This window comes from Anolis carolinensis, chromosome 4 (assembly GCF_035594765.1).
Source record: "Anolis carolinensis isolate JA03-04 chromosome 4, rAnoCar3.1.pri, whole genome shotgun sequence".
NCBI classification, from domain to species: Eukaryota; Metazoa; Chordata; class Lepidosauria; order Squamata; family Dactyloidae; genus Anolis; species Anolis carolinensis.
In genome coordinates this window covers 149,498,040-149,520,090 of record NC_085844.1, presented here as the reverse complement: position 1 = coordinate 149,520,090, position 22,051 = coordinate 149,498,040, and the positions used below count along the sequence as shown (strand labels likewise).

At 38.2% G+C, this 22,051-nt stretch overlaps 1 protein-coding gene across 5 annotated transcripts in view; it reads left to right on the top strand.

The window, feature by feature from the left end:
• dpyd (dihydropyrimidine dehydrogenase) overlaps window positions 1-22,051 on the top strand; it is a 668,284-nt gene that overhangs the window by 45,578 nt on the left and 600,655 nt on the right. For all 5 annotated transcript variants that reach the window (XM_062977979.1, XM_008109224.3, XM_003220086.4 and 2 more), the window contains exon 2: window positions 3,619-3,729. In XM_062977979.1, coding sequence (XP_062834049.1) covers window positions 3,619-3,729 — 111 coding nt within the window. The remainder of the gene's footprint in view (window positions 1-3,618; window positions 3,730-22,051) is intronic.

Here is a 22,051-nt window from a genome sequence, read left to right as displayed (position 1 = left end):
TGCGTCTGCAAAGAACCTTCTAGTGGAGCTGTTCCGGGTTGTCAGAGGGTTGTTAAATCCCACCATACAAGGTGGGATCCCTGACAACTCGGCAGCCCGCTGTGAAGCATTTGCTCGGTTCTTTGCGGACAAAGTCGCTCTGATCCGCTCTGACTTTGATACCATATTAACAACAGTCTCTGAGGATGTAACACGAACACCTGCTTGTCCAGTTTTGATGGATTCATTTCAATTGGTTCAGCTCGAGGACATGGACAAGATCCTTGGAGAGGTGAGACCAGCTATATACATCCTAGACGCCTGCCCATCCTGGCTGGTAAAAGAAGCCAGAGGGGGTTTGGCAGAGTGGGTGAAAGTGGTGGTGAATGACTCCGTTTGGGAAGGCAAATTTCCAGTAAGCCTCAAAATGGCTGTGGTCAAACTGCTGTTGAAGAAGCCATCACTGGACCCTACTCAATTCATCAACTTCCGGCCAATTTCCAATCTCCCCTATTTGGACAAGGTCATGGAACGTGTGGTTGCCTTGCAACTCCAGAGATTCTTGGAAGACACAATTCAAAGTGCTGGCTTTAGCCTATAAAGAGCTAAATGGTTCCAGCCCAGCTTACTTGTCCGAAGATATCTCCTGCTATGACCGACCTCGTAATTTAAGATCTTCGGGGGGGGGGGGGCTGCTCTCGATCCCGCCAGCTTCACAAGTGCAGTTGGCGGGGACAAGAGACAGGGCCTTTTCAGTGGTGGCCCCTCCCAAATGAGATTAGACAGGCTCCCTCTTATCTTTTTTGCAAAAAAGTGAAAACTTGGTTGTGGGACCAGGCTTTTGAACGATAGAAGCAGCATCAATTACAACTTTAATGAACTATGGTATAGTGACAGACCTGGATTGGACTCAGAATGTGTCTTGAATTATATTTATATGAATGTTTTAATCTAATTAATTTTAAATTGTAATTGATTGTAATTGTTTTATACATGTGTTTATATTTGTAAGCCACCCTGAGTCCCCCCTCAGGGGTGAAAAGGATGGGGTAGAAATGTTGTGATAAATAAATAAATAAATACATAAATAAATACACACACATACATATAGAGCTTCTCATGCTACACCTGCTGAACTTCTTTTTACTTGCATAACTTTTATTTGTGGAAGATCCCTTTAATTTTGCATCTAGATATTCTATTGAAGAACAGTGTGTGAATAACAACATTAAATATTTAAATAACTACATGCTGTTGTTAATGACAATGACACGAGGGCAACCATGGATGTGAAGTCAACTGCCCTGCTCCATTTAACATCAGAACCTCACAGCAGGGGATCAGTTTTGAATGTCATTGGCATTCTGTTCAGTGTTTTGAATAACATCTTACTCTTTTAAAGTACTATAGAAACAAGAGGGTTCCCATGGCACCATGAAGGCTAACAAAAGATGTCATAGGATTTGTTTTGTTTGCTGCAATGCACTACCTAAGAGGTTCATTCAAAGGTGGTCTGTCTCAGCTTGAGGGTCCTTCAGGTGTACCAGGAACAAAATGAGGCCATTGGTCAACATATGCAGAGGCCAACAGGTTGGAAAATGCCTGTTTTAAAGATCGAAATGGTTGCATGGAATTTTTTTTTGAAAACTGGACAACTTCATGTGGTATAGAAAGCAATATTTCTTTATTTACCGTGTTCCTCACTATTTCATGGTTCACATTTCGCTGATTTGCTGTTTCACGGTTTTTCAATAAACTCTAAAAGACTATTATAAATCATAAAAAATTACAATTTACAGCCTAAGGAAGGGAGGAAGGAGAAGCCAAAGGGAGAGAAAAGGAGCCCAAGCGGCAACAGGAGGAGAAGGAGGCAATTTATCAACACACGATTGGTTGATAAAGACTTAAAATAGTGTATAACTACTAAATAATGTATAAATATTAAAATAAATATGGCGTCCCTACTTTGCGGATTTTCACTTGTTGCGGGTGGTCCTGGAACCTAACCCCAGAGATAAGTGAGGGAGCACTGTACTTGTTTGCAACACTGAATCCACATTACAATATTTCCAAAATGTTTCATTTTAACCGTAACAAGGCATTTTACCTATACCAGTAAGAAACAAATTTCTATAATCTGTATGTATTGAATTTAAATTATGTTAACGTGACCAAAATAAAGTGAATTTGCTACTCAACTTCTGTGGGAAGTATTGGAATGCAACCACATCCTGCACAAGTTTATAGTCCCGAATAAGGAGATAGGCAGCTGAGTTAACTGGCATGGAAAACCATTCCCCCTTTGGCCTCTTTGTCTGTCTCTTTCTCTTCCTCTTTCTCCCTCTCTTTCTCTCCTGATTGTTAAACTGTTACTTCTCAGGGACATACCTCTTTTTCCTTTCAAGTTTCAGTCATATGGCAAGGCCGCCATTTTCTTCTTGTAATCATAGAATCATAGAGTTGGAAGAGACCTCAGGGGACATCCAGTCCAACCTCCTGCCAAGAAACAGGAAAATTGCATTCAAAGCATCCCCGACAGATGGCCATCCAGCCTCTACTTAAAAGCCTCCAAAGAAGGAGCCTCCGTCAGGAGCCTCTTCTCCTGTGAACATGGAGAGAGACAAGATGTCTCTTTCAGAGAGTTAGATTGCTAGGCCTTAACTTTCCCATAAAATAATATAGTTCTTTGAATAAAGTATTTGGTACTGTTCCATTATCCGGGTGGAAGACACTAGGGGACATCAGAGAGAGAAGGATAGTTCATTTTATGGGGGTGGAGGGTGGGGGTTATAGGAGTAAAACCATTTATCCCCTGTTTTCCTCTTATTTTCCCCCCCACCCATGTTCCTGTCATGGAAACAACCCTCGTTTATGATATGGGAAGAGGGAATAACTAGCAAAAACAAGGGAAGCGGTTTCCTCCTTCAGCTCCCCCCCTGTAAAATGGACTATCCTTCTCTCTCTCTCTAGCACCCCCCTGTGGCCTTCTTTGGGATAATTGAACAGTACCAAGTATTTTATAACTTTTAAAGCTTGACTCTGATCTTGTATTACTGAAGCTCATTTGTTCTACTGCTATGTTCAAGAGGCTTCTGATCTGCTACTGCTGTTGCTCATGATTTACATTTTAATTTTTTTCCATTTTGAAAATACCCAACAAGGAATTCATATGACACATGATTGGATTTGCACCATAACTTCTGCATCCAGCCATTACTCTGGGTCAACTTAACATGAGAGTGATCACACAGTTCTGCTGGAGATGTCACTTTTCAGAGCGGTTTACCATAGATTTATCCAACAGTGTAGATAGAACCTGAAATGGAAATAGTTGCAGAACAATAATATCTAGGCAAGACATACTTTCTGTGGCAAACAAAATCTGTACCCTCTGAATATTGAAGAATCCAGATTTACAGAACCTGTAGGAGAAAAGACTAGGCAGACTGGCTGGTTGCTTGCTTATTTTTAATCTTTATATACACACAGAGCTGTGTTTCTACTTTTTAATAAAATGTGTTCAAGTGATACACTTCAGTAATTTGATAAGTAAGAATATAAATGAGAATATTCAATTGCTTCATTCTGAACTTTGAACTTCTGTTTTTTAAAAGAAAATATCTTTTTCTCTATCTGCAGAATATCCTAGCTTTAAACCCCCGCAAACAAACTCATGCATCTTTGAATTCAACTGCAGCAAGAAAACATGAAAAAAAGCACTGGAAAAGGAATGCGGATAAAAGCTGCTCAGTAAGTACCACATCTGTTTCTGGCAGCCTTTGGAAAAATATTCTATCAGGATACAGCATGTATTCTTAATTGAGTGCCAGTCAGGAATACTCTTAAGACAGAGATTTAAAATGTTACATTATTGAATACAGCTTCCAGATTTTCTGCAATCATCATGACCTGTGAAATTCTGGTTGGTGTTTTTCAGAAAAGTAACTTTTCAGATCTATACAGGTATCATGTGATTATCCAAATATATAGGTAAACAAATGTTTGATTAACACAATTGTCCCAGTGTTAACATTCATGATTACTAGACTTCATTGCTATGATACCTGGGACTGATGAGAATTGGAATCTAGTATTAAAAGTTTCCCAGACTTGAAGTAAGCCAAATGGAAGAGGGGAGGAGCGAGTTACCATTTCCCCATATTCTGTATCAAGTTTCGCAGGAATAAGGAGATTGCATCTAAGTGGAGCTGAAGTTCAATTTCTAGATGGAATAAGCATTCAATTATGCAATTCCGTTAACCTACCTGTGAAAATATAGAAAACAAACAACAGCTGGGGGAAAACACCCAAATTAAACTTGTGGTAGGTCAGATGCCAAACTTGTAGGATCTACAAATACATAACCAGAATTTTTTTTTATAACCTAGATTGTGGTGCAAAAAGCATAAACTTAGTGTTAAAAATTCAGAATTTGTGAATAATGTTTTCAATACCAGCACTGATAGGATGTATCAGTCTTTCCACATAATACAATTTTCCTGATAAATTCTTTCTATCATAATTACAATGCTACAGTGATTACTTGGGTGGGCAGGGAATGTGATCATGTTGCTAAGCAGTTCTCCCATCTTAAGGTATGGTGCTGGACAACAGTGTCATAATGGTCATAGCTGTTTTGTTGAACTGGATTCCCTAACACAAACATCAGGATGGGACATGTGAGCACTTCCTTCTAGGAGGTCCAAATAAATTGGGTTTACTGTGTTTCCCACCTCTGAACCAGGAATGGATATCTCTATAGGGCATCATAACTTGTTCTCCCTGAAGGGGATCTGAAAATGCCCACTGGGTTTTCCCAGTGAAACTGGTTAGCACTCTCACAGGGGGTTTGATGGGGGACAAAAAACACTTCACTTGTCCCCTCAAACTGGCCAGGAATGAGAGGCATGTGGGTGAATCCCTTCAACTTGTAATGTTCCAGAAAAATATGACACCTGAGGGCCTGCACTGTGCCAGCTGCGAAAGAAAATTCCAAATCACATATACCAATTGGGAACTAATCCAATACAGTATGAAGTAGGCGAAAAAGCTGTGTCCTGGACTAATATGGGCATAACAAAGCAAAGTTCATGCTATATCATGTAGCAGGGAAACCACTTGAATAAAAAGAGGTCACGTTCCAGGCTGTGGCACCTTAAATAGATGTGTGAGATTATATTGAATAGGCCAATGTTGGTATCATCTGGATTTACCTGGCCAAAGGCAGGGAGGGCATGAACACTTCCATTTAATTGCTGGGGAGTGCATTTGGGAATAAAATATACTTGCTGATCTAGTGGAATTCAGTTACAGATCTTGGGGGTGCAATTCTTTACTAATCTGAAAGGAAACAAAGGCCCTTTCTACACTGACACTATAATGTACCTTGTAACTGGTTTGGAAGGAACCTGTTTCACTGAGCAGGTGATCAGATTGCCATGCCTGAAACCAGTTGGAGGTCAGGAAAGTGATTACATTTATCACAGAATCTGATTTCAGACTGCTTCGCAGGACCTTTCCTTGCATTTCCAGGAGAGATGCCCATCAGTGTGCCGGAGGCATGCATGATGAAAAAAGAGAAAGTAATAGTTTGCAGCAGAGGTAATCAATTACTCCGTCCAGGAGGTCACCTAGTCCTCTGCTAGCCAGCCATTCCCTTGCAGCATTTTTGGCAGCCCCCATTCAGGATTCTGCATTGTGTTTCAGCAGATATGGGTGTCTGTAATGTGCTCGGCATTTTGTGGAGCCGATTTCACCCTGGATCTGGGATCAGCTGCAGCACATTATATGACTTACATCATACTTACTTGTGACTTTTTAATGCACTGCTTTCCATTTAATCTGTGCCACAGTGCACATTGCTGGTATGCGTTTTGTGGCCACCACGGTCTTGGAGCTGCATTATACTGTCAGTGCATATGGGCCCAAACTGTAATTATAGTGCTTTTCTTTCTGCTGTGAGAAATTATTTGAAATGTTGTAGTTTTTTGTACATAAAACAGCATTTTCTGGCTGAAAAACAGTATTTGCCATGCAAAAAAATCAGCTTCCATGTACAAAATATTTTATGTCCAGAAATCATTGTAGTTGGGAATGTATTGTATGTAAAAAATCACATGTATTTTTTGCACAGCAAGCAACATTTTATATAGAAATCAGGATAACATTTCTGTAAAGAATATGCCATTTTCTGTAAAAAAAAAAAGCCACATATAATTTTTGTGCAGAATAAATACCAAGCTATAATTCTTGTCAATCATTCATTTTATTAGCTTTTCCAAACACTCATAAAAATAGGTTTTTAATGGTTTTTCTTGAATACTTTCAAATATTATTTCTATTTCAGTTGATCCATATCTGTTTTCTGCCCATCTCCAGCTTAAATTATCCCTGTTTTTGGCTTTAGTTGCAAATGTCTCCCATTAGCTGATAACACTTTGTAACAAAGTTTGAAATGTTTTCTGTTCTTGGTTTTAGAGTGTTATTTCTTGTTTAATTATGTGGTATTTACTTTGAAAGTAGTTGTTATACTCCAGAAACTTTGTTTTTGTGGTTGCTACAAACTATGTTGAATTGGCTAAGACTCTATGAGATATTCATTGAAGAACTATAGCAAAATCTACTATAGACTGTGCCACAAAAACAAAGATTTTTCAGTCTAATAAACGTTTTCCATGTTTTTATGATAGAACTAATTAGGAAATGACATTTATAACCCAGTAACAAAAATCATGTTACATAGTGTAATTCCTCGCTCTCTTTCCCTATATATCCTCTGTGAAAGTTGTTATTTGTTAGCCTTAGCTTTCATAATTATTTTTGATAGATTTTTTTCAGTGATTTTTTAATAAGAACTCTTAGATCTGGAAGTGTACTGATGTTCTTTTCTTGGATGAAGTCATACAGATGTCCATTTGTCTCAGAAATATTCCAATTAAACCATGTCTAATGCTTTCACAGACATTCTAAAAAATTGACAGTGACACTGAATCAACTTTAAATGTTTTGAGAATATTCCCAAAGGTTTGTGAAGCAAATAGGGATGGATTGAGGCACTATTATATAAATGAAGGACCCAGTTTTCCCTGTTGTATCAGCAATGGTTGTGAATCAGAATGGGCAAGTAAGACAATTTGGAAGGCAAGTGGGGCTCGTTATATTTGAATGTGATCCAACGTACACAGAATGCCATGCTACAAGACCAACAGGTCACCCAAAAGAGTTCAGGCTTAGATTTCTACCAATATGGTAGATTTTTAAAAACAAATGAATATACTTGACAAGACAGGCCTTAGTTTTTGAAAAATATATATTAATTTATTGCTGTTTAGCATTAGACATTTTCCTTTAAGAAGATTGTATGCATTTTCACAATGTGAAACAGATCTCTTTATAATCATTAGCTTAGTTTAATAGTTATCAGAGGTGCACATATATAATGCTAGTTTCATGAATTCTTGGCCTTTTTAATCACAGCTATTCAGTCATAATTGGAGACACTGGAGAGAAATACTATGGCATCTGACACTTTGAACTGGGCTACACTTCTTTGCTGTAGTTTGAATGCTGAAATGAAAAAAAGAGCTATTGTGGAAAATTGAAATAAAGTATTGTAGTGAACATATTTGAAATGCCTTTAGGGCCATCTTTAAAGGACAAAAGAGCCAAACTTGCCTTTTGATGTCCTTCTTTCCTCAATCATGATATACATGTGTAAAAATATAGTGTTTTAGATATCTGCATTATATAAGGCAGTGGTTCTCAACCTGGGGTCCCCAAATGTTTTTGGCCTTCAACCCCCAGAAATCCTAACAGCTGTTAAACTGGCTGGGATTTCTGGGAGTTGTAGGCCAAAAACATCTGGGGACCCCCTGGTTGAGAACCCCTGATATAAGGTTTGATGTCCAAAGTCTGTGGAGGCCAGCTTTGGGTCTGCAAAATCTGTGTAGGCTTAACAGGGATCTGTGAGACCCATGGAGGCACAATCAAAGCTTACAAGGTTTGCAGGTTCCAAACAGAAGAAACCTCATCCTATGTAACCAACAAAGTGTAAGACATGGTTCATCATGTTGCCAGCCTTTCATCTTGATGTCCTCTTTCCTCAATCATTAGATCCAAAGAGGAACCATAGAAACACACAGAAACCCATAAATCCCTCATGCTTAACGTTATGGTGTTGCTTTAGTCAGATTTCCTCCTTGGTCCAAAATGCACACCATAGTTCTGGAAATAACTAACTTGTATATGTGTAAAAATATGGTATTGTGCATATGCATATAAGGTGCATAAGGTTGAGCCAAGGCATGTGATGCTCTTTAATCCCTTGCAGATATTTCAAAAGAGCTTTCCCAAGATCTGAGTACCACTGTTAGAATCAAGCTGTGCTTCCCAAATAAATGAATGTACAATAATAAAGACTAACGTACGATAAAATCTAATGCTAAAATTGCTTAGTTGGCAGTGTTGACAAAATGGTGCCCACACCACTGTTTTTCTAAGTAAGGGATTCTTGTGTTTTTGAAGGAGGAATTTTGCTCAGCTTGCCTGTTCAGCTTCCATTTATATTGCATCTGAAGTCGATGGGAACTGCAGGTTCTTCTACTCTCTGAGGATTTGGTTCAAAAGCTTTAAGAACAAACTAAATTCTTTTGATTATCTGCAACACTTTCCAAGCTGTTTGTATTTCCCTTGGTTGTATGTATAGTTGAAAGTGTTTATTGACTCTGTTTAGATTAAAGCTCGAACGACTAATACGTTAGGTTTGAATTCACAATTGACTATAAAATTTTAGATAAATCCAGTTAGGAATAGTAATGTTTGAGGGTCTTTTTTCTCTTTAAAGCTGGAATTGCAAAATAAACAGAATTTTATTCATATAATGTTGTTGTAGCACCTACGTAAGCAGGGGAAGGAAAAGCAAAAATTTCATTTTCAACTCCCAAGTGCTTTTAGTTCATTTCAGTAGTATGGAGAAGCTTGTATTTTGATAGTTGTTTTGCAGAATTTATAAGTTTTGATTTCATTTATCATTGGAGGTAGATATACATAGGAGAATTGGGCATATATTTCTTGTTATTGATGCTGACAAGTATTTCTTTTTCTACAAGAACTCCAGTGTAAGTATGGTGAATGTGGGCAACTGTAAATATGACCAGTTTTCACTTCCATCTCCAATTGATGCACTACTGTATTTGTTGGCATCAACAAATACAGTTGAAAATATGATATGGACACATCACAAATTAGACTTCTAGCTTGCGTTTCTGTATTCTCAACTGATTTTAGTCTTTTTTTGGGGGGGGGGGGTTGCAGAGAGCTAAAATGGATGAATATATGAAGAAAGGGAATGGCCATGTTTATTATTTTTTGTCTCATAAAATGGGGATAATTAGTGTGCTGAAGGGACCTTGAGTATCAAGAGATTTCCGGGACACAAACTGGGGCTGGGGTTGCATATAGCCTCTGAGGACATATGTTCACCACCATTAATATAGAGATATGTATTCTTTCTAGGCAATATTAGGAAACTTTCATTCTTTTGCTCTGGTGCAACCTTGAAGAGGAATTTGGAAGCTTTAGTTCACATATAGATTTATTGCAACCAAACACATCTTCTCAGTTAGGACAAAGTGGTTATTCATATTGGGGAAAAACAGCCATTCACAAGCTATGAAGCCACCCTCTTTTGATAATCCACCATTAATGTTTACTCCTTTTATAGGTAACGTTAATGTATGGCCAAAGAATGAATTTCAGTTTCAGAAGGATTTTCAGGGCAGCTTTCCAAATAGTAGGGGCTAAAAGCAGTGGTTTAGGTCAAATGTAAATCTTCACAATATGCCCAGGAGATGTAATTTGGGGTTGTCAATTTTCGTTATAATTGGTGTATTGTTGTTGTGTTCGGGCATTGAATGTTTGCCTTTTATGTTTGGAATCCGCCCTGAGTACCTCCAGTGATAGGGTGGAATAGAAATAAAGTTTTATTATTATTTATTATTCTTGGGCTTTGCATAGTATATTATCCAAAGACAAGTAGAAAGAAGCTCCACCTTGGACAACTATAGGGTTGGAGGAAACGTTTCCCTCTTTAGGATTTTAACAATATTTTTAAATGTAATTAAACTGGACATGGAAGTTTCTGATAACCTTTTGGCAGAACAAGAGCAGAGAGAAAGCTGGTGGAATGTTTAGTATCATATTTTTGGTCTAGTATCATATCTGAATACAGTGTGGGATTAATAATGTTTCCTCATCCTTGAGAAGAAGAAAAAACGCTGAGAAACACAGACCCAGGGAAAAAAGTCAACTTCTGTGAGATTATTTGCCCCACGTGAGAGTGAAAAAGCACAGCTTCCTTTTATCTGCATTCTGGATTTCTTTTGGAGGGAAAAAATTGTGCAGGTTGTTTAAATGAGAATGTTTTATGGCCTTATTTAAATAAGCTTCAAAATGTGAAAAAGTACTGACAAAATGCAAAAAACCATGTAATCTCTCCTAGTAGCAAGAAAGCTTTTGATTTTTTAAAAGTAGGAAATGTCTTCATGCTTGGTTTCTTCTTGTGGGACACACTTATGTCTGAATATGAGAAAGAGAGTGAAAGAGCACAGTTGCTTGAGACTGGGATGAAAGGGGCCATTAGGGTGTGCACTTTATGTCAGGGACATGCATGCACACACATTTTTAGACAAGTGTGTAAATTATTCTCAAGAGTACCTATGCTCGTTCATTACTGGTCCCTGGAATGCTTTCAGCAGTTCCAGATACTACAATAGAAAGTAACGAAGTAAGAAAAAGCTCCAAAGTGAGGAGGTTTAAGGGTTTTCAGTACAACTCAATAGGCAGCCTATTTTTTTCAGTTTCAGTCTTACCACCTCTTCACACGGGGCAATTTTTGACCTTTTTTGCTGCTTTGCTTTGTTGCAAGGGCAGGGCCTCCCAAAGTTGGGGGGAAGCACTGAAAGGTGCTTCCTCCTCAACTACAGGGAGGAAAGTGTATTTTGGGTAGCTCCGATAGAGCTACCTGCACTTTCCTCCTCATTTACCCATGTGATGGAGGAAAAGGCAGTGAGGCAACATGTGTTGCCGTCCTTTCTCCCATGAGGGGAGGGAAAGAGTGCCAAAATACCCTGTCCCATCCAATCCATGTGATGAGGGGAGGAGGGAGGGTGTGCGGGTGGGGGGGGGGACAAAAGCGACCCCGCACGCCTTCCCTTTCACCAGTGTTTGGTGCCATAAAGGCACAGCCCGTGAAGAGATCCTTCATATCACAACTGAAAAAGTACCTTCTATCAGTGCCAGCCATAAGCACAGAAAATATAAAGAAGACACATATCTTTGTCCAGTTAGTGACTGTAAAAGCCAGGGACTGGGAATGTTAGCAAAGAACAAACAGACCATATTGATAATAATCAGCACAGCAGAATTTAAGTTTTACCACCTTGAGGAAAATCAGGTGATGCCCATTATTTTTGATTTTTGATGGCACAGCTCTTTGTTTGCCCAAGTCTCTTTTTAAAAGTGGCTAATCTGCAGGAGAAGCTTATGCTTCACTCTCCATTTCTTGCTCAGCCACTTCATGACTGAGCTTTTTAAATCAAGCACAAGCTCTTAATAGCAGCAGGATACTTTGGAGCACACTTGGTGGTTTCTCTTTGCTCATACTGGAGGCTTATAAGGATTGCTACAGCCAGAAGAACAAAGTGAAATGACAAGTATGCTGGGCTTCTGTCCATGAAAAAAAAAAATAGAGAACAAGGGAAAGCATAAGAAAAAGAAGCAAAGAAGACTAGAGGGTTCTGTTCTGGTTGTCTCCCTTCCAGTCTTACGGCTTAAATTGGCATGGGTCTCTCCTCCCCAGAATGTTAAATGTAACCAAAACCAAATTTCACCCTTCCACAACCCTGAGTTTCTCTGACACTGACAGGTCTCCTTGTGGTAGAGTGAATTGCTTTCCCTAGAACTTATTTGGGATTCTAATCTGAAGCTTTGTTTTCTCAATTGAAGAGTGGTGGGAAATAATAAGATTGATTTATTTTCACACTCTTTATATTCTTGCCTATTCTTACAGCCAGGAAGAGAAGTTAAGGGTGACTCCAAGTGGACATCTCCTCCTGCTACTGATCTATAGACATGTGAAATGATCCTAATTTTACATTTTTCTGCGATAAATGGGAGTCAGAAAAAAAACCCTTCTTGACCCTATTCTTGACCTTCATGTTCTTCTGCAGTGAGGGCATCTCTGACCTTTGGTTAGAGCGCTCAAGGGCCAGGGCTTCCCAGTTTTAAGCCACAATTTTGAAGGTTGGTTTAAGCCCATCTTTAAATCTCTTTTCCTGTCCACCAACATTACATTTCCTGTTCTTGAGTTGGGAATATAGCAACTGCTTTGGGATACAGTGATCAGGCATTCGGACAAGATGGCCAGTCCAGTGGAGTTGATGGCATAGGAGCATCCCTTCAGTACTGGTGGTCTTTGCTTCTTCCAACACGCTGACATTTGTCCGCCTGTCTTCCCGTTTCGCATGTGTATAACAGGGTTGGAAGGACAATAGCTTTATAAACAAGCACCTTAGTATCCCTACGGATGTCCCGGTCCTCAAACACTCTCTGCTTCATTTATCCAGAGTTATCCAGAACATCTCTGTTCATTATTTTTGTTTTCTTAATGTTGTGCTGAAACTTCGCTGTCGCTGTTTCTTCCTTGGCTTTGATCACTCATCTTTCCAAGTGCTTGCTATTTTCTTCTAGTCAAATGATATCATCTGTATATCTTAAGTATAGATATTTCTTCCCCCATGAACCCCAACATAATTCTATGAACAAAGCAGAGAGACTGTGCAGTAAAAACCTTCCATTCAGAAAGCTATATTAATGAAGTGAGATAGGGAAATACGGGCAATTACCAAGTTATGAAAAAGATAGTTTCTGTAGGTTTGTTCTCAAATTGTATTTTTATGTAACTCTGAACAGGTACTTTTTTAAGTGTAACTCCAGCCCCCCCCCCCATACATACACATACAAACATACACACATGCATGCGTACACATATATACTTATATACACACACACACACTTTGGATAGCACAAGGGAGGGTGAACACCCCTGTGGTGTTTGTTTTGCTATCTGTGCTCCTGTTCCAAAGATTTCACCTCACTTTCTGTCCCTGTAAAAATTGGATTTTGAAAAATTTGGCTTGGGATACAAGGATTGGTGATGAAGCTTCAATTGAGACACCTTTTCCCTATGATAACTTTTTCAGGAGTGAATTTCCCTTCCAAGGGGTAGATTTCTCTCACTTCCTATTGTTATACCCTTGCTTTTAACTATAAGTTGTTTGAAAGTCAGATGTTTGTAGCTCGGGCACTGCCTGTAGTACCATGTAGTCACTGCTGTCTTAATACAGTATCAATATTACTTCTGTATAGGCCAGTCCAAAACGTTGCCTGAGAAGTGCAGCAATGGTCAAGGAGTACAGTGCCTGAAGGCAGCCTGTTGATTTTATTGTCAGAGTGACTATTCTCTCTGGAAGTGAAAATACAACCATCATATTCTAAATAATATCTGTTTGCAACATTTCATAATATTAACGCCCAACTCATTCTGATTGCATCTTTTCTTTGTATAATAGTAGAACCAGACACCCCTGAAAAATCCATATCAGAAATGCATCACTAATGTTTGGTAGTGTAGATCTTTTTAAAAATAATTTTGTTCTTTTCCGATGAAAGCCATCTGTCCTAGCATAGAGATGTCATTATGTTAGAAATGGAGCTGGCAAATTTCATTTCCAAAGATTATATGTCTTATTAATACATAAGAAATGTGCACTATACCAATATCCTGCAACCTGGTGCTGCCCAAATGTTTCAAATATCAGCACCCATCCTCCCATATCAGCATGACTAATGGTGAAGAAATATAGGAGCGTATTCCAAAATATCTTGAGGCTAGCTGCATTAAGGTAATTTTATTTGCTCTGTACTTTTTTAAGGTCACTTAAGAGTCCAGCTGGATCTCGGGAACAATTTTTTTGACCAAGTAGCCTCTTTAAATGCCTCTACAGATAAATTTTTTGCACCTTGGAAAGCTGAGAAAATGTGCACATTCTTTTGAGCCCCTGCAATTTATAAATTTTACATAGTTTTTTAGAGGATCGGATTAAAGTGTACATATTAGTATGTGCATATTTCAAAATGCAAAAAGCTTGTTATTGGGAAAGAAATTACGGAAATGTGCTTTAGTCAATGTGCATGAGTTGCATAATTTAGGTAGACTGAGCGAATGAATGTGCAAATTAAGTAAAAATGCATTAAAATGGCAGAAAATTCAGTGTGGGAAGAAAACAACATTTCACAATATGATACAAAACAAGGGTGGGAAGAAAATGCAAGTGGGATTTGCAAAATGAAAATGAAATGGAAATGGAAATTGAAAGATTTTCAAATCCCTTGCTGGATTCGAAGACTGAGCCAGTATGCTGTTTAGGCTAGAGGGCAGGTGTAAGACTAGAAACACAGAAATTCTATCCAAGTAGTATAGACCTCTGATCAGTTTTTGAATTGTGAATCATTAGTCAAGAGGATTCAGACCAAAGAAAGCAACCAGTTTTCTTTTATTTGTTTTTTGATTTGTACTTTTTAATGAGGTAATGCTATTTCCCTATTGTAAAGGAAATTGATATACCTATCCTCCATTAATATGCCTCGTCATTAAAAGAATGCAAGGAGCTAGAAGCATTTCATATAGGTCTGTCTTACCTGACCCTACCCCTGCCCCCAAGAAGCAAACCTCAATTTCCTTAGAGAAAATAGGGCAGTTGTACTTGTGTATCAGATTGAGTTAGTGCAGATTGAGCATTGAACTAGCACTTCAGGCCAGAGTTTGAATCCCTCTTAAGGAAGGAACACCTACTAGGTGCTTTGGGCAAGTCATTACCCTTAGGAAGATAATTGCAAAGTTGCTCTGAATCTGTGTTATCAATAAAACTCTACAGCTGTGTCCCCATAATCCAAAGTCAATTTCAAGGCACACAACAGTAATAAATATTTGGAAGTATTATATATTTTGACTTCTACTGTTATTATATTTTTCTGCCATATTTCCAATATTACACCCACGTTGTGTATGGAACAAAAGCACTTGAAATGCATACAGAGAGTGTAGTAGACTCTGATGCTGTCAGCCCCAGAATCCCCCTTTCAAGTACAAACTGAAGCCGGGTGGAAACCTTTGTTGAACATCTTCTGTATCCTGCGGAAGACTCCTAAATAATGCAAGGTGTGATGGCAGTATAGAGTTTGAAGCCAGAAAGGCTTCAGAAGAAGCATTTGAAGTCAACTGCGTTTTTCCCCACACTGCCTTTTCCCACAAGGAAATCATGCTGGTGGTAAGACATGTGCATGAAGGGAAGGAGTGTAAGATCAGTGGAGAAAGGAGGCAACGTGGAGGACAGCTTTGGAAAGAGCAGAAAGAGCAATGTGATACCGGTAAAACAGTAGGTTTTCCGTGCTGGGGAAGTCCAACATGATCCCCCCAGAACATAACCAGAACATGTTTCTGCTGCCTTTCATTATTTTCAAATTTAAGAACAAGCAGCCTCACCATTTCATGTTCCTGAGCTGGAAGCAATAGGAGTAAATTGTGTGAAACCTCAAGCTGCCCTTTCTTGGGAGAAAGACATGGGTGTCTGCATTTTCCCAGTTGAAATTAGAACAAATGTCTGTGTTGGGGAGGGGGAGTCATCAATACTTGGCAAATGGAGGTTCTTTTGATTTTAGGGTAGAGGAGCAGTTTTTCAGCTGGACGGCATCATCCATCTGGGAAAACATATTTTCTGATAGTTCCAGCTAATGCCTCAGACTCTGGCAGTAGATTGCCAAGTATGCTTATTGCATTGTGTAATCCCTTTGGAAAGGGCCTTTCTCATTTGGTATTTGGCTAGGGCTGTGATAAATATATTCACACTTCACCTGGAGGAATTTTGTTTCTCTGCCATGAGTCTCCACTTCCTCTAAAAATAAGCACTAGCTTTGATTCATGTGCTGAGTTAGTGAAAAATGTCTAGAAACTGTTTATTTACTGGTGTTTAGCTGCTAAGCTAAAAATCCTCATGGTCAACATTTTTGGTGGCACCAAAAAGTGCCCATTTGACAATTTAAGGATGATTGATATTTTAAAAAATATTTATTTAGATGGTAGTGTTCCCACACAGAATTATTTTTTCAATTTCCTGCAGGGTTGTTAATACATAGTGCCACTCAGTGAATATTCCACAATTTCATTTATTGTATATGAGTCTCACAAAGGCCGGTATAATTTCTATGAAGTAAAAAGAATACAATGTCTACGCTTTAAAATAAATCAGCAAAAGAAGACAATGGTACTCAGGTAATACGAAACAGCAGAAATAGCGATGGAAGCTAGGATCGAGAAAAGGTGGATATCATAGTGTATAGGGTTTATCATTATCTTACCTTTAGTCTACAAGTTAAAAGGGAAAAGATTGATTCAGGCTCAGTATTTGTGCTACTGATTAGTACTGAAAGGGATATTTTCTGTTGGTTTTAAGCTATCAGAGATGTCCTTGTTCTGCATAGGAAGAACAATTTGAACAAATGTCTGGCCAATTTATCTTCCATAGATGGCATTATATCATAATGCTATTGGATAAACACAGATGTCTATTCTAAACAATGTAATGAGCTATGCAAAACACAGTAATGGTTCAAAACATAAGTAGTACACAATATGTATATTAGAGCATCATATACATATTACAATCACAGAATCAATGCTCAGTCCTATGGTATATAACCCAAAAGTATCAAACTCAGTATTATAAATCAAACAAGATGATATAAGTCTCTGCAGTCCTAAAAAGGATTTGATTGGCTTAAAGGCAAACCGATTCAGAGTCTCTGCGGTTATGGAAGGATTCCTCAGGACTCCACAGGTTTAGAATCAATAGTAAAGCCAAGGAGACATAATCAATGCTGATGTAGATCCTGAGTAGCTGTTTATATATCCGTTTACGCCATTTACAACTGGTTCCCAGGTTTTATCCCAGTTTCGGTAACCCTTCTTCTGGTAAGCGGTAAATGTTTTATAATTTCTTTATTGATGGCTCTGCTTCAGGTATTCTTAACAGAAATAAAAAATGAAAGGAAATTTGTCTAATGTTGTGCTCTTTATAAGATATAAATCATAAATTATATAGACCTTGTGAAAATAGACATGTCAAAGCACCCCAAGGTATGCGGTATTCTAAGTTACAAACAAGGAATGACCTTTTCCCCAGATATAGTAGTAAACATATCTACTCACATGTTTGCAGTATCAATATGCTGCTGTGGATTTTGTGGTGCGAGCAGCCATTCATGGTCCCATAGTGATTTAAATATCTAATTACAGGAAGCAGGTGAGGTCCAATTCATCATTCAGACCATGAGGAGTAATGGTTCTCAATTTGTGGATCCAGAAGGCTTCTCTTCTGAGGAGACTAGTTTTGATGTCTGTGTAGCTAGTAGTATAAACCTTCTTTAGAGCAAAAAAATTAAAACTGTTATATGGGTGAGATTTCTGTTGGAAATGAGTGTAGAGGGTGGAGTCTAAACTTTCTCTTTTAATTTTCGATCGATGCTCTTGTATTCTGATTTTCAGGGGTCTGGTGGTCATACCTATATATAATAAATCACAAGGGCATCGAATTGCATAGAATACATTTTCTGATCAACAAGTCATGTAGTTTTTCAAATTGATCTTGATGTGCAGCGATGGATGTTGGAATTGCTTAATATTGGACGTGAGACCACAAACGTCACAATGTTCATACTTAATATTCCCTGTGACAGTATTCCTGGATTTGAAATTAGATATTTTGAAATCAGAATGAGTGAGAATATATTTTAAATTTTTAGATCTTTTGTGTGCTATAATAAGTGCATCTTTGCACCCTGGGATCTCCTGTACGAGATCCCATTCAATTTGCCATATTCTCAACTACTTAGAATTAAGAAGAACAATAGCAAACCAGATGATTATCTCACCCATATAACAGTCATTGTAGTCAATGTCTTCAATACATCATGATATTTTGGTGCTAAATTCATAAATACAGTAATTACTACATAGCATTACTGCGCATTGAACTACTTTTTCTGTCAAATTTGTTATATAACATGACGTTTTGGTGCTTAATTTGTAAAATCATAACCTAATTTGATGTGTAATAGGCTTTTCCTTAATCCCTCCTTATTATCCAACATATTCACTTATCCAACGTTCTGCCGGCCCGTTTATGTTGGATAAGTGAGACTCTACTATACTTATGTTTTGAACCATTATTGTGTTTTGCATAGCTCATTACATTATATCATAATGACCTGCCACAAACGTATTGTACTGAAAAACTTTGTCTAAAGCATGTTAGTAACTGAAATGATCTTTCTGTATTGTAGGACACAGACTGCCAAGAACTGTGGAGCTACTTTGGCCCTTTCCAGAGCTAGAGAGGTTCACAGCACCACAGTTAATGTCCTAAATTTTTAAAAGCATTTTTGTAGCAAATATGTTTTGTCTAAGTGCATCCAAAATCATTTAGAGGACATGAGGAGCAATTTTGCCTCACTCATTTGCCCTCCATATTACACCCACAAGACACTTAAAACACATAAGCTGAACTGAAGTTAATAAATACATACGCATAACCAGAAAATGGATACATTTGTTCCTAGGAAGGATATTATTTGAAAACAAGAATTAACAAAAGCATCTTGTTAATAATATTCTGAGCTTTCAGTCCCCATTATACAATCAAACATCCTAAAAATGGAGCCTGTAACAGAATTTCCAGCCCTCCCGCTTTCTTGTAATACATTGCTCCCACTGTGGTGTGCTGTCTTGACACATCAGTGCTGTTTTACTCTTTGCTCCCTCAATACAAACTCCTGGCTCTCTTGCACTCTATTTGTTATGTTTTGAGAGTGGTCCCACTGCTCCTTTCAGCCTTGTCTGTCTCATCTTCACTATATCAATATTATCTGTTGTGGTGGTCCCAGCTGGATCACATTCTGTTCCCTCTTTTCTCTCTGCTGTCAACAGAGTTTGAACAGAAGTAGGATTCTTTGCATTTTGCATTAATGCTACAGACGAATATGTAATTTGAAATGTGCAAATAGACAAAAAGAATAGAATTGCTCAACAAAAAGCTGTGAGGGCATGGGTTGATTCAAACATAAATGTTTTCCTCTATGGGGCTGCTTTTATAAATGCCTTCTGTGGCTGAGTACAGAAAGTGTTGTAACCAAACAGGAAATCCACATGGAATAGAAAATCCATAGATCTTAGCTGAAATGTTAATGTTATGCTTTTCTACATTTTATTCAGTAGCCAGTCAAAACAAACAAACAAAATCTTTGGTATAGTGTGTTTAATGCATTAATAGTAATCTTCATATCTCAGTAATATTTAGGAATGACCATTGGTTTGTTTTATATTGATGGATGCCTGAAATTTAGGGAGTACTACCTTCCCTGGGCCCACCATTAAATTTATGGCTGAAATAAGATTTGAACTAGGGAATTTTCAGGATACACACTTGTGATCTTTGTAAAAACAAAATAATCAAATCAATTCTTAATCTCAGACTAGGGAGGAAATAATTTTATTGACTTCAAATCCTATCAAAAACCGTCCACTATGGCATGTACTTCAAAAAATCACAATGAATTTGTGAAGCTCAAATTAACATAAACATGAAAGTTTCCGAAATATCAGCTTCTCAAATAAATAACGTGCCTTTGAAATATAGAAAAATATTAGGAAATATTCCACAAAAGCAGAAAAACATAGTTTTGTGAAGTTTGAGAAACCCTGATGAGAGGAATCCTGGAATGATGAGAATCTTTGTAGTTTAGGCTGATTCTCAATTTGTGTTTTTTTTCACAGAAAATGCAATTTTCTGCATTGAAATATTCCTTTTGCAGAAATTCCATAATTGGATTTATTCTGTTAAGAATTCTCGCTTGATTTGGTTACAAAACATTTTCTGAACAAGAAATATTTTATTCATGGAGAATAATATTTCTGCATTAAAAGATTATTTGCATGGAAAACATTTTCTATGCAGAACATGTAGTTGTCTGCACAAAAATGTTATTTTTTCATTTGTAAAAACAATATTGTGCAATTTTTTTGCAGAATAAGCATTGAATCGTGAATAGCCTTTGAAAATGGTGTGTTTTTTGCAAGAGGAAGAAATTGCTAATATTACTCATTACTTCCTTCAAGAAGAAACTTAATGAAGAATTGCATCCATAATTCTAAGTCAGAAAAGCCAATAGCAAACAATCTGCCTAGAATTATGCCTATGATGGCTTAGCCTTTGGCACGAGAGAGTTAATTTGGTGCACTGACAGAAATATTTAGGTACTTAGTGAATTAAAGTGTTTGTGACTTCCGTTCTTACTGGCTGCATTGACCAACCCTAAGGAGGCAGTGAAACCCAAAAAGCATTGCATGCTCATGGAGGTACATGAGGGTGGGTGGGAATAAATATTGTCTCAAATTCCATGAGAGTTCTTTTCCTATGATACTGTAGGACTGCAGAATAAAAGCAACATCAGTCAATTTGATGCCCTTGAGTTGTTTTGTATTGTAGTTCCCATTAAACCTGGCTATCATGATCAGTGGCATGGTGTTATGGAAGCTATAGAGCAGAACATCAGACTATTAAGACACATTAAATGAAAAGCTCTGCAAAAAATATACATAAAATGTAGTTTCATCCTAAAGATTCTATGTTACCTAGGACTGTGTGTGCGTATGTGTATATGCGTCATTGTATACCTCTATTCCTCTTTTGGACTCTTCCTACACATATATCTATGAAGGAGATTTGTCCTGGCCATGGATCCTGGAATGCTTCATCAGATTATGTTAGAAGACAAAATGTAACAACTTTGTGTGTTGTTGTTGTTTTTAAAATACAGAAGTAGGCTTGTGGTTCATAGAATCATAGAATCATAGAATAGTAGAATTGGAAGAGACCTCATGGGCCATCCAGTCCAACCCCCTGCTAAGAAGCAGGAAATCACATTCAAAGCACCCCCGACAGATGGCCATCCAGCCTCTGTTTAAAAGCCTCCAAAGAAGGAGCCTCTACCACGGCCCGAGGGAGAGAGTTCCACTGTCGAACAGCTCTCACAGTGAGGAAGTTCTTCCTGATGTTCAGGTGGAATCTCCTTTCCTGTAGTTTGAAGCCATTGTTCCGTGTCCTAGTCTGCAGGGCAGCAGAAAACAAGCTTGCTCCCTCCTCCCTATGACTTCCCCTCACATATTTGTACATGGCTATCATGTCTCCTCTCAGCCTTCTCTTCTGCAGGCTAAACATGCCCAGCTCTTTCAGCCGCTCCTCATAGGGCTTGTTCTCCAGACCCTTAATCATTTTAGTCGCCCTCCTCTGGACGCTTTCCAGCTTGTCAACATCTCCCTTCAACTGCGGAGCCCAAAATTGGACACAGTATTCCAGGTGTGGTCTGACCAAGGCAGAATAGAGGGGGAGCATGACTTCCCTGGATCTAGACGCTATTCCCCTATTGATGCAGGCCAGAATCCCGTTGGCTTTTTTAGCTGCCGCATCACATTGTTGGCTCATGTTTAACTTGTTGTCCACAAGGACTCCAAGATCTTTTTCACATATACTGCTGTCAAACCAGACGTCCCCCATTCTGTATCTTTGCATTCCATTTTTTCTGCCGAAGTGAAGTATCTTGCATTTGTCCCTGTTGAACTTCATTTTGTTAGTTTCGGCCCATCTCTCTGTTCGGTTCCATATAAGGCTGAGCCCTCTTGGTGGTTTTCAGCTTCAATGACTTTGCTAGTAATTATAGTCCAACATCTGACGACCAGAAATTACTAACTACTTCTCTATGCAAATCATTAATTCCTTAGATTTATTGAGGTTGATAAGATGTATACATACATTCATACTCTAATATGTACACATCTTTTTAAAGCAATGAGTGAATATTCATGCTATGTGAAATTTCAGATAAATTGTAGATCCAGTGAATT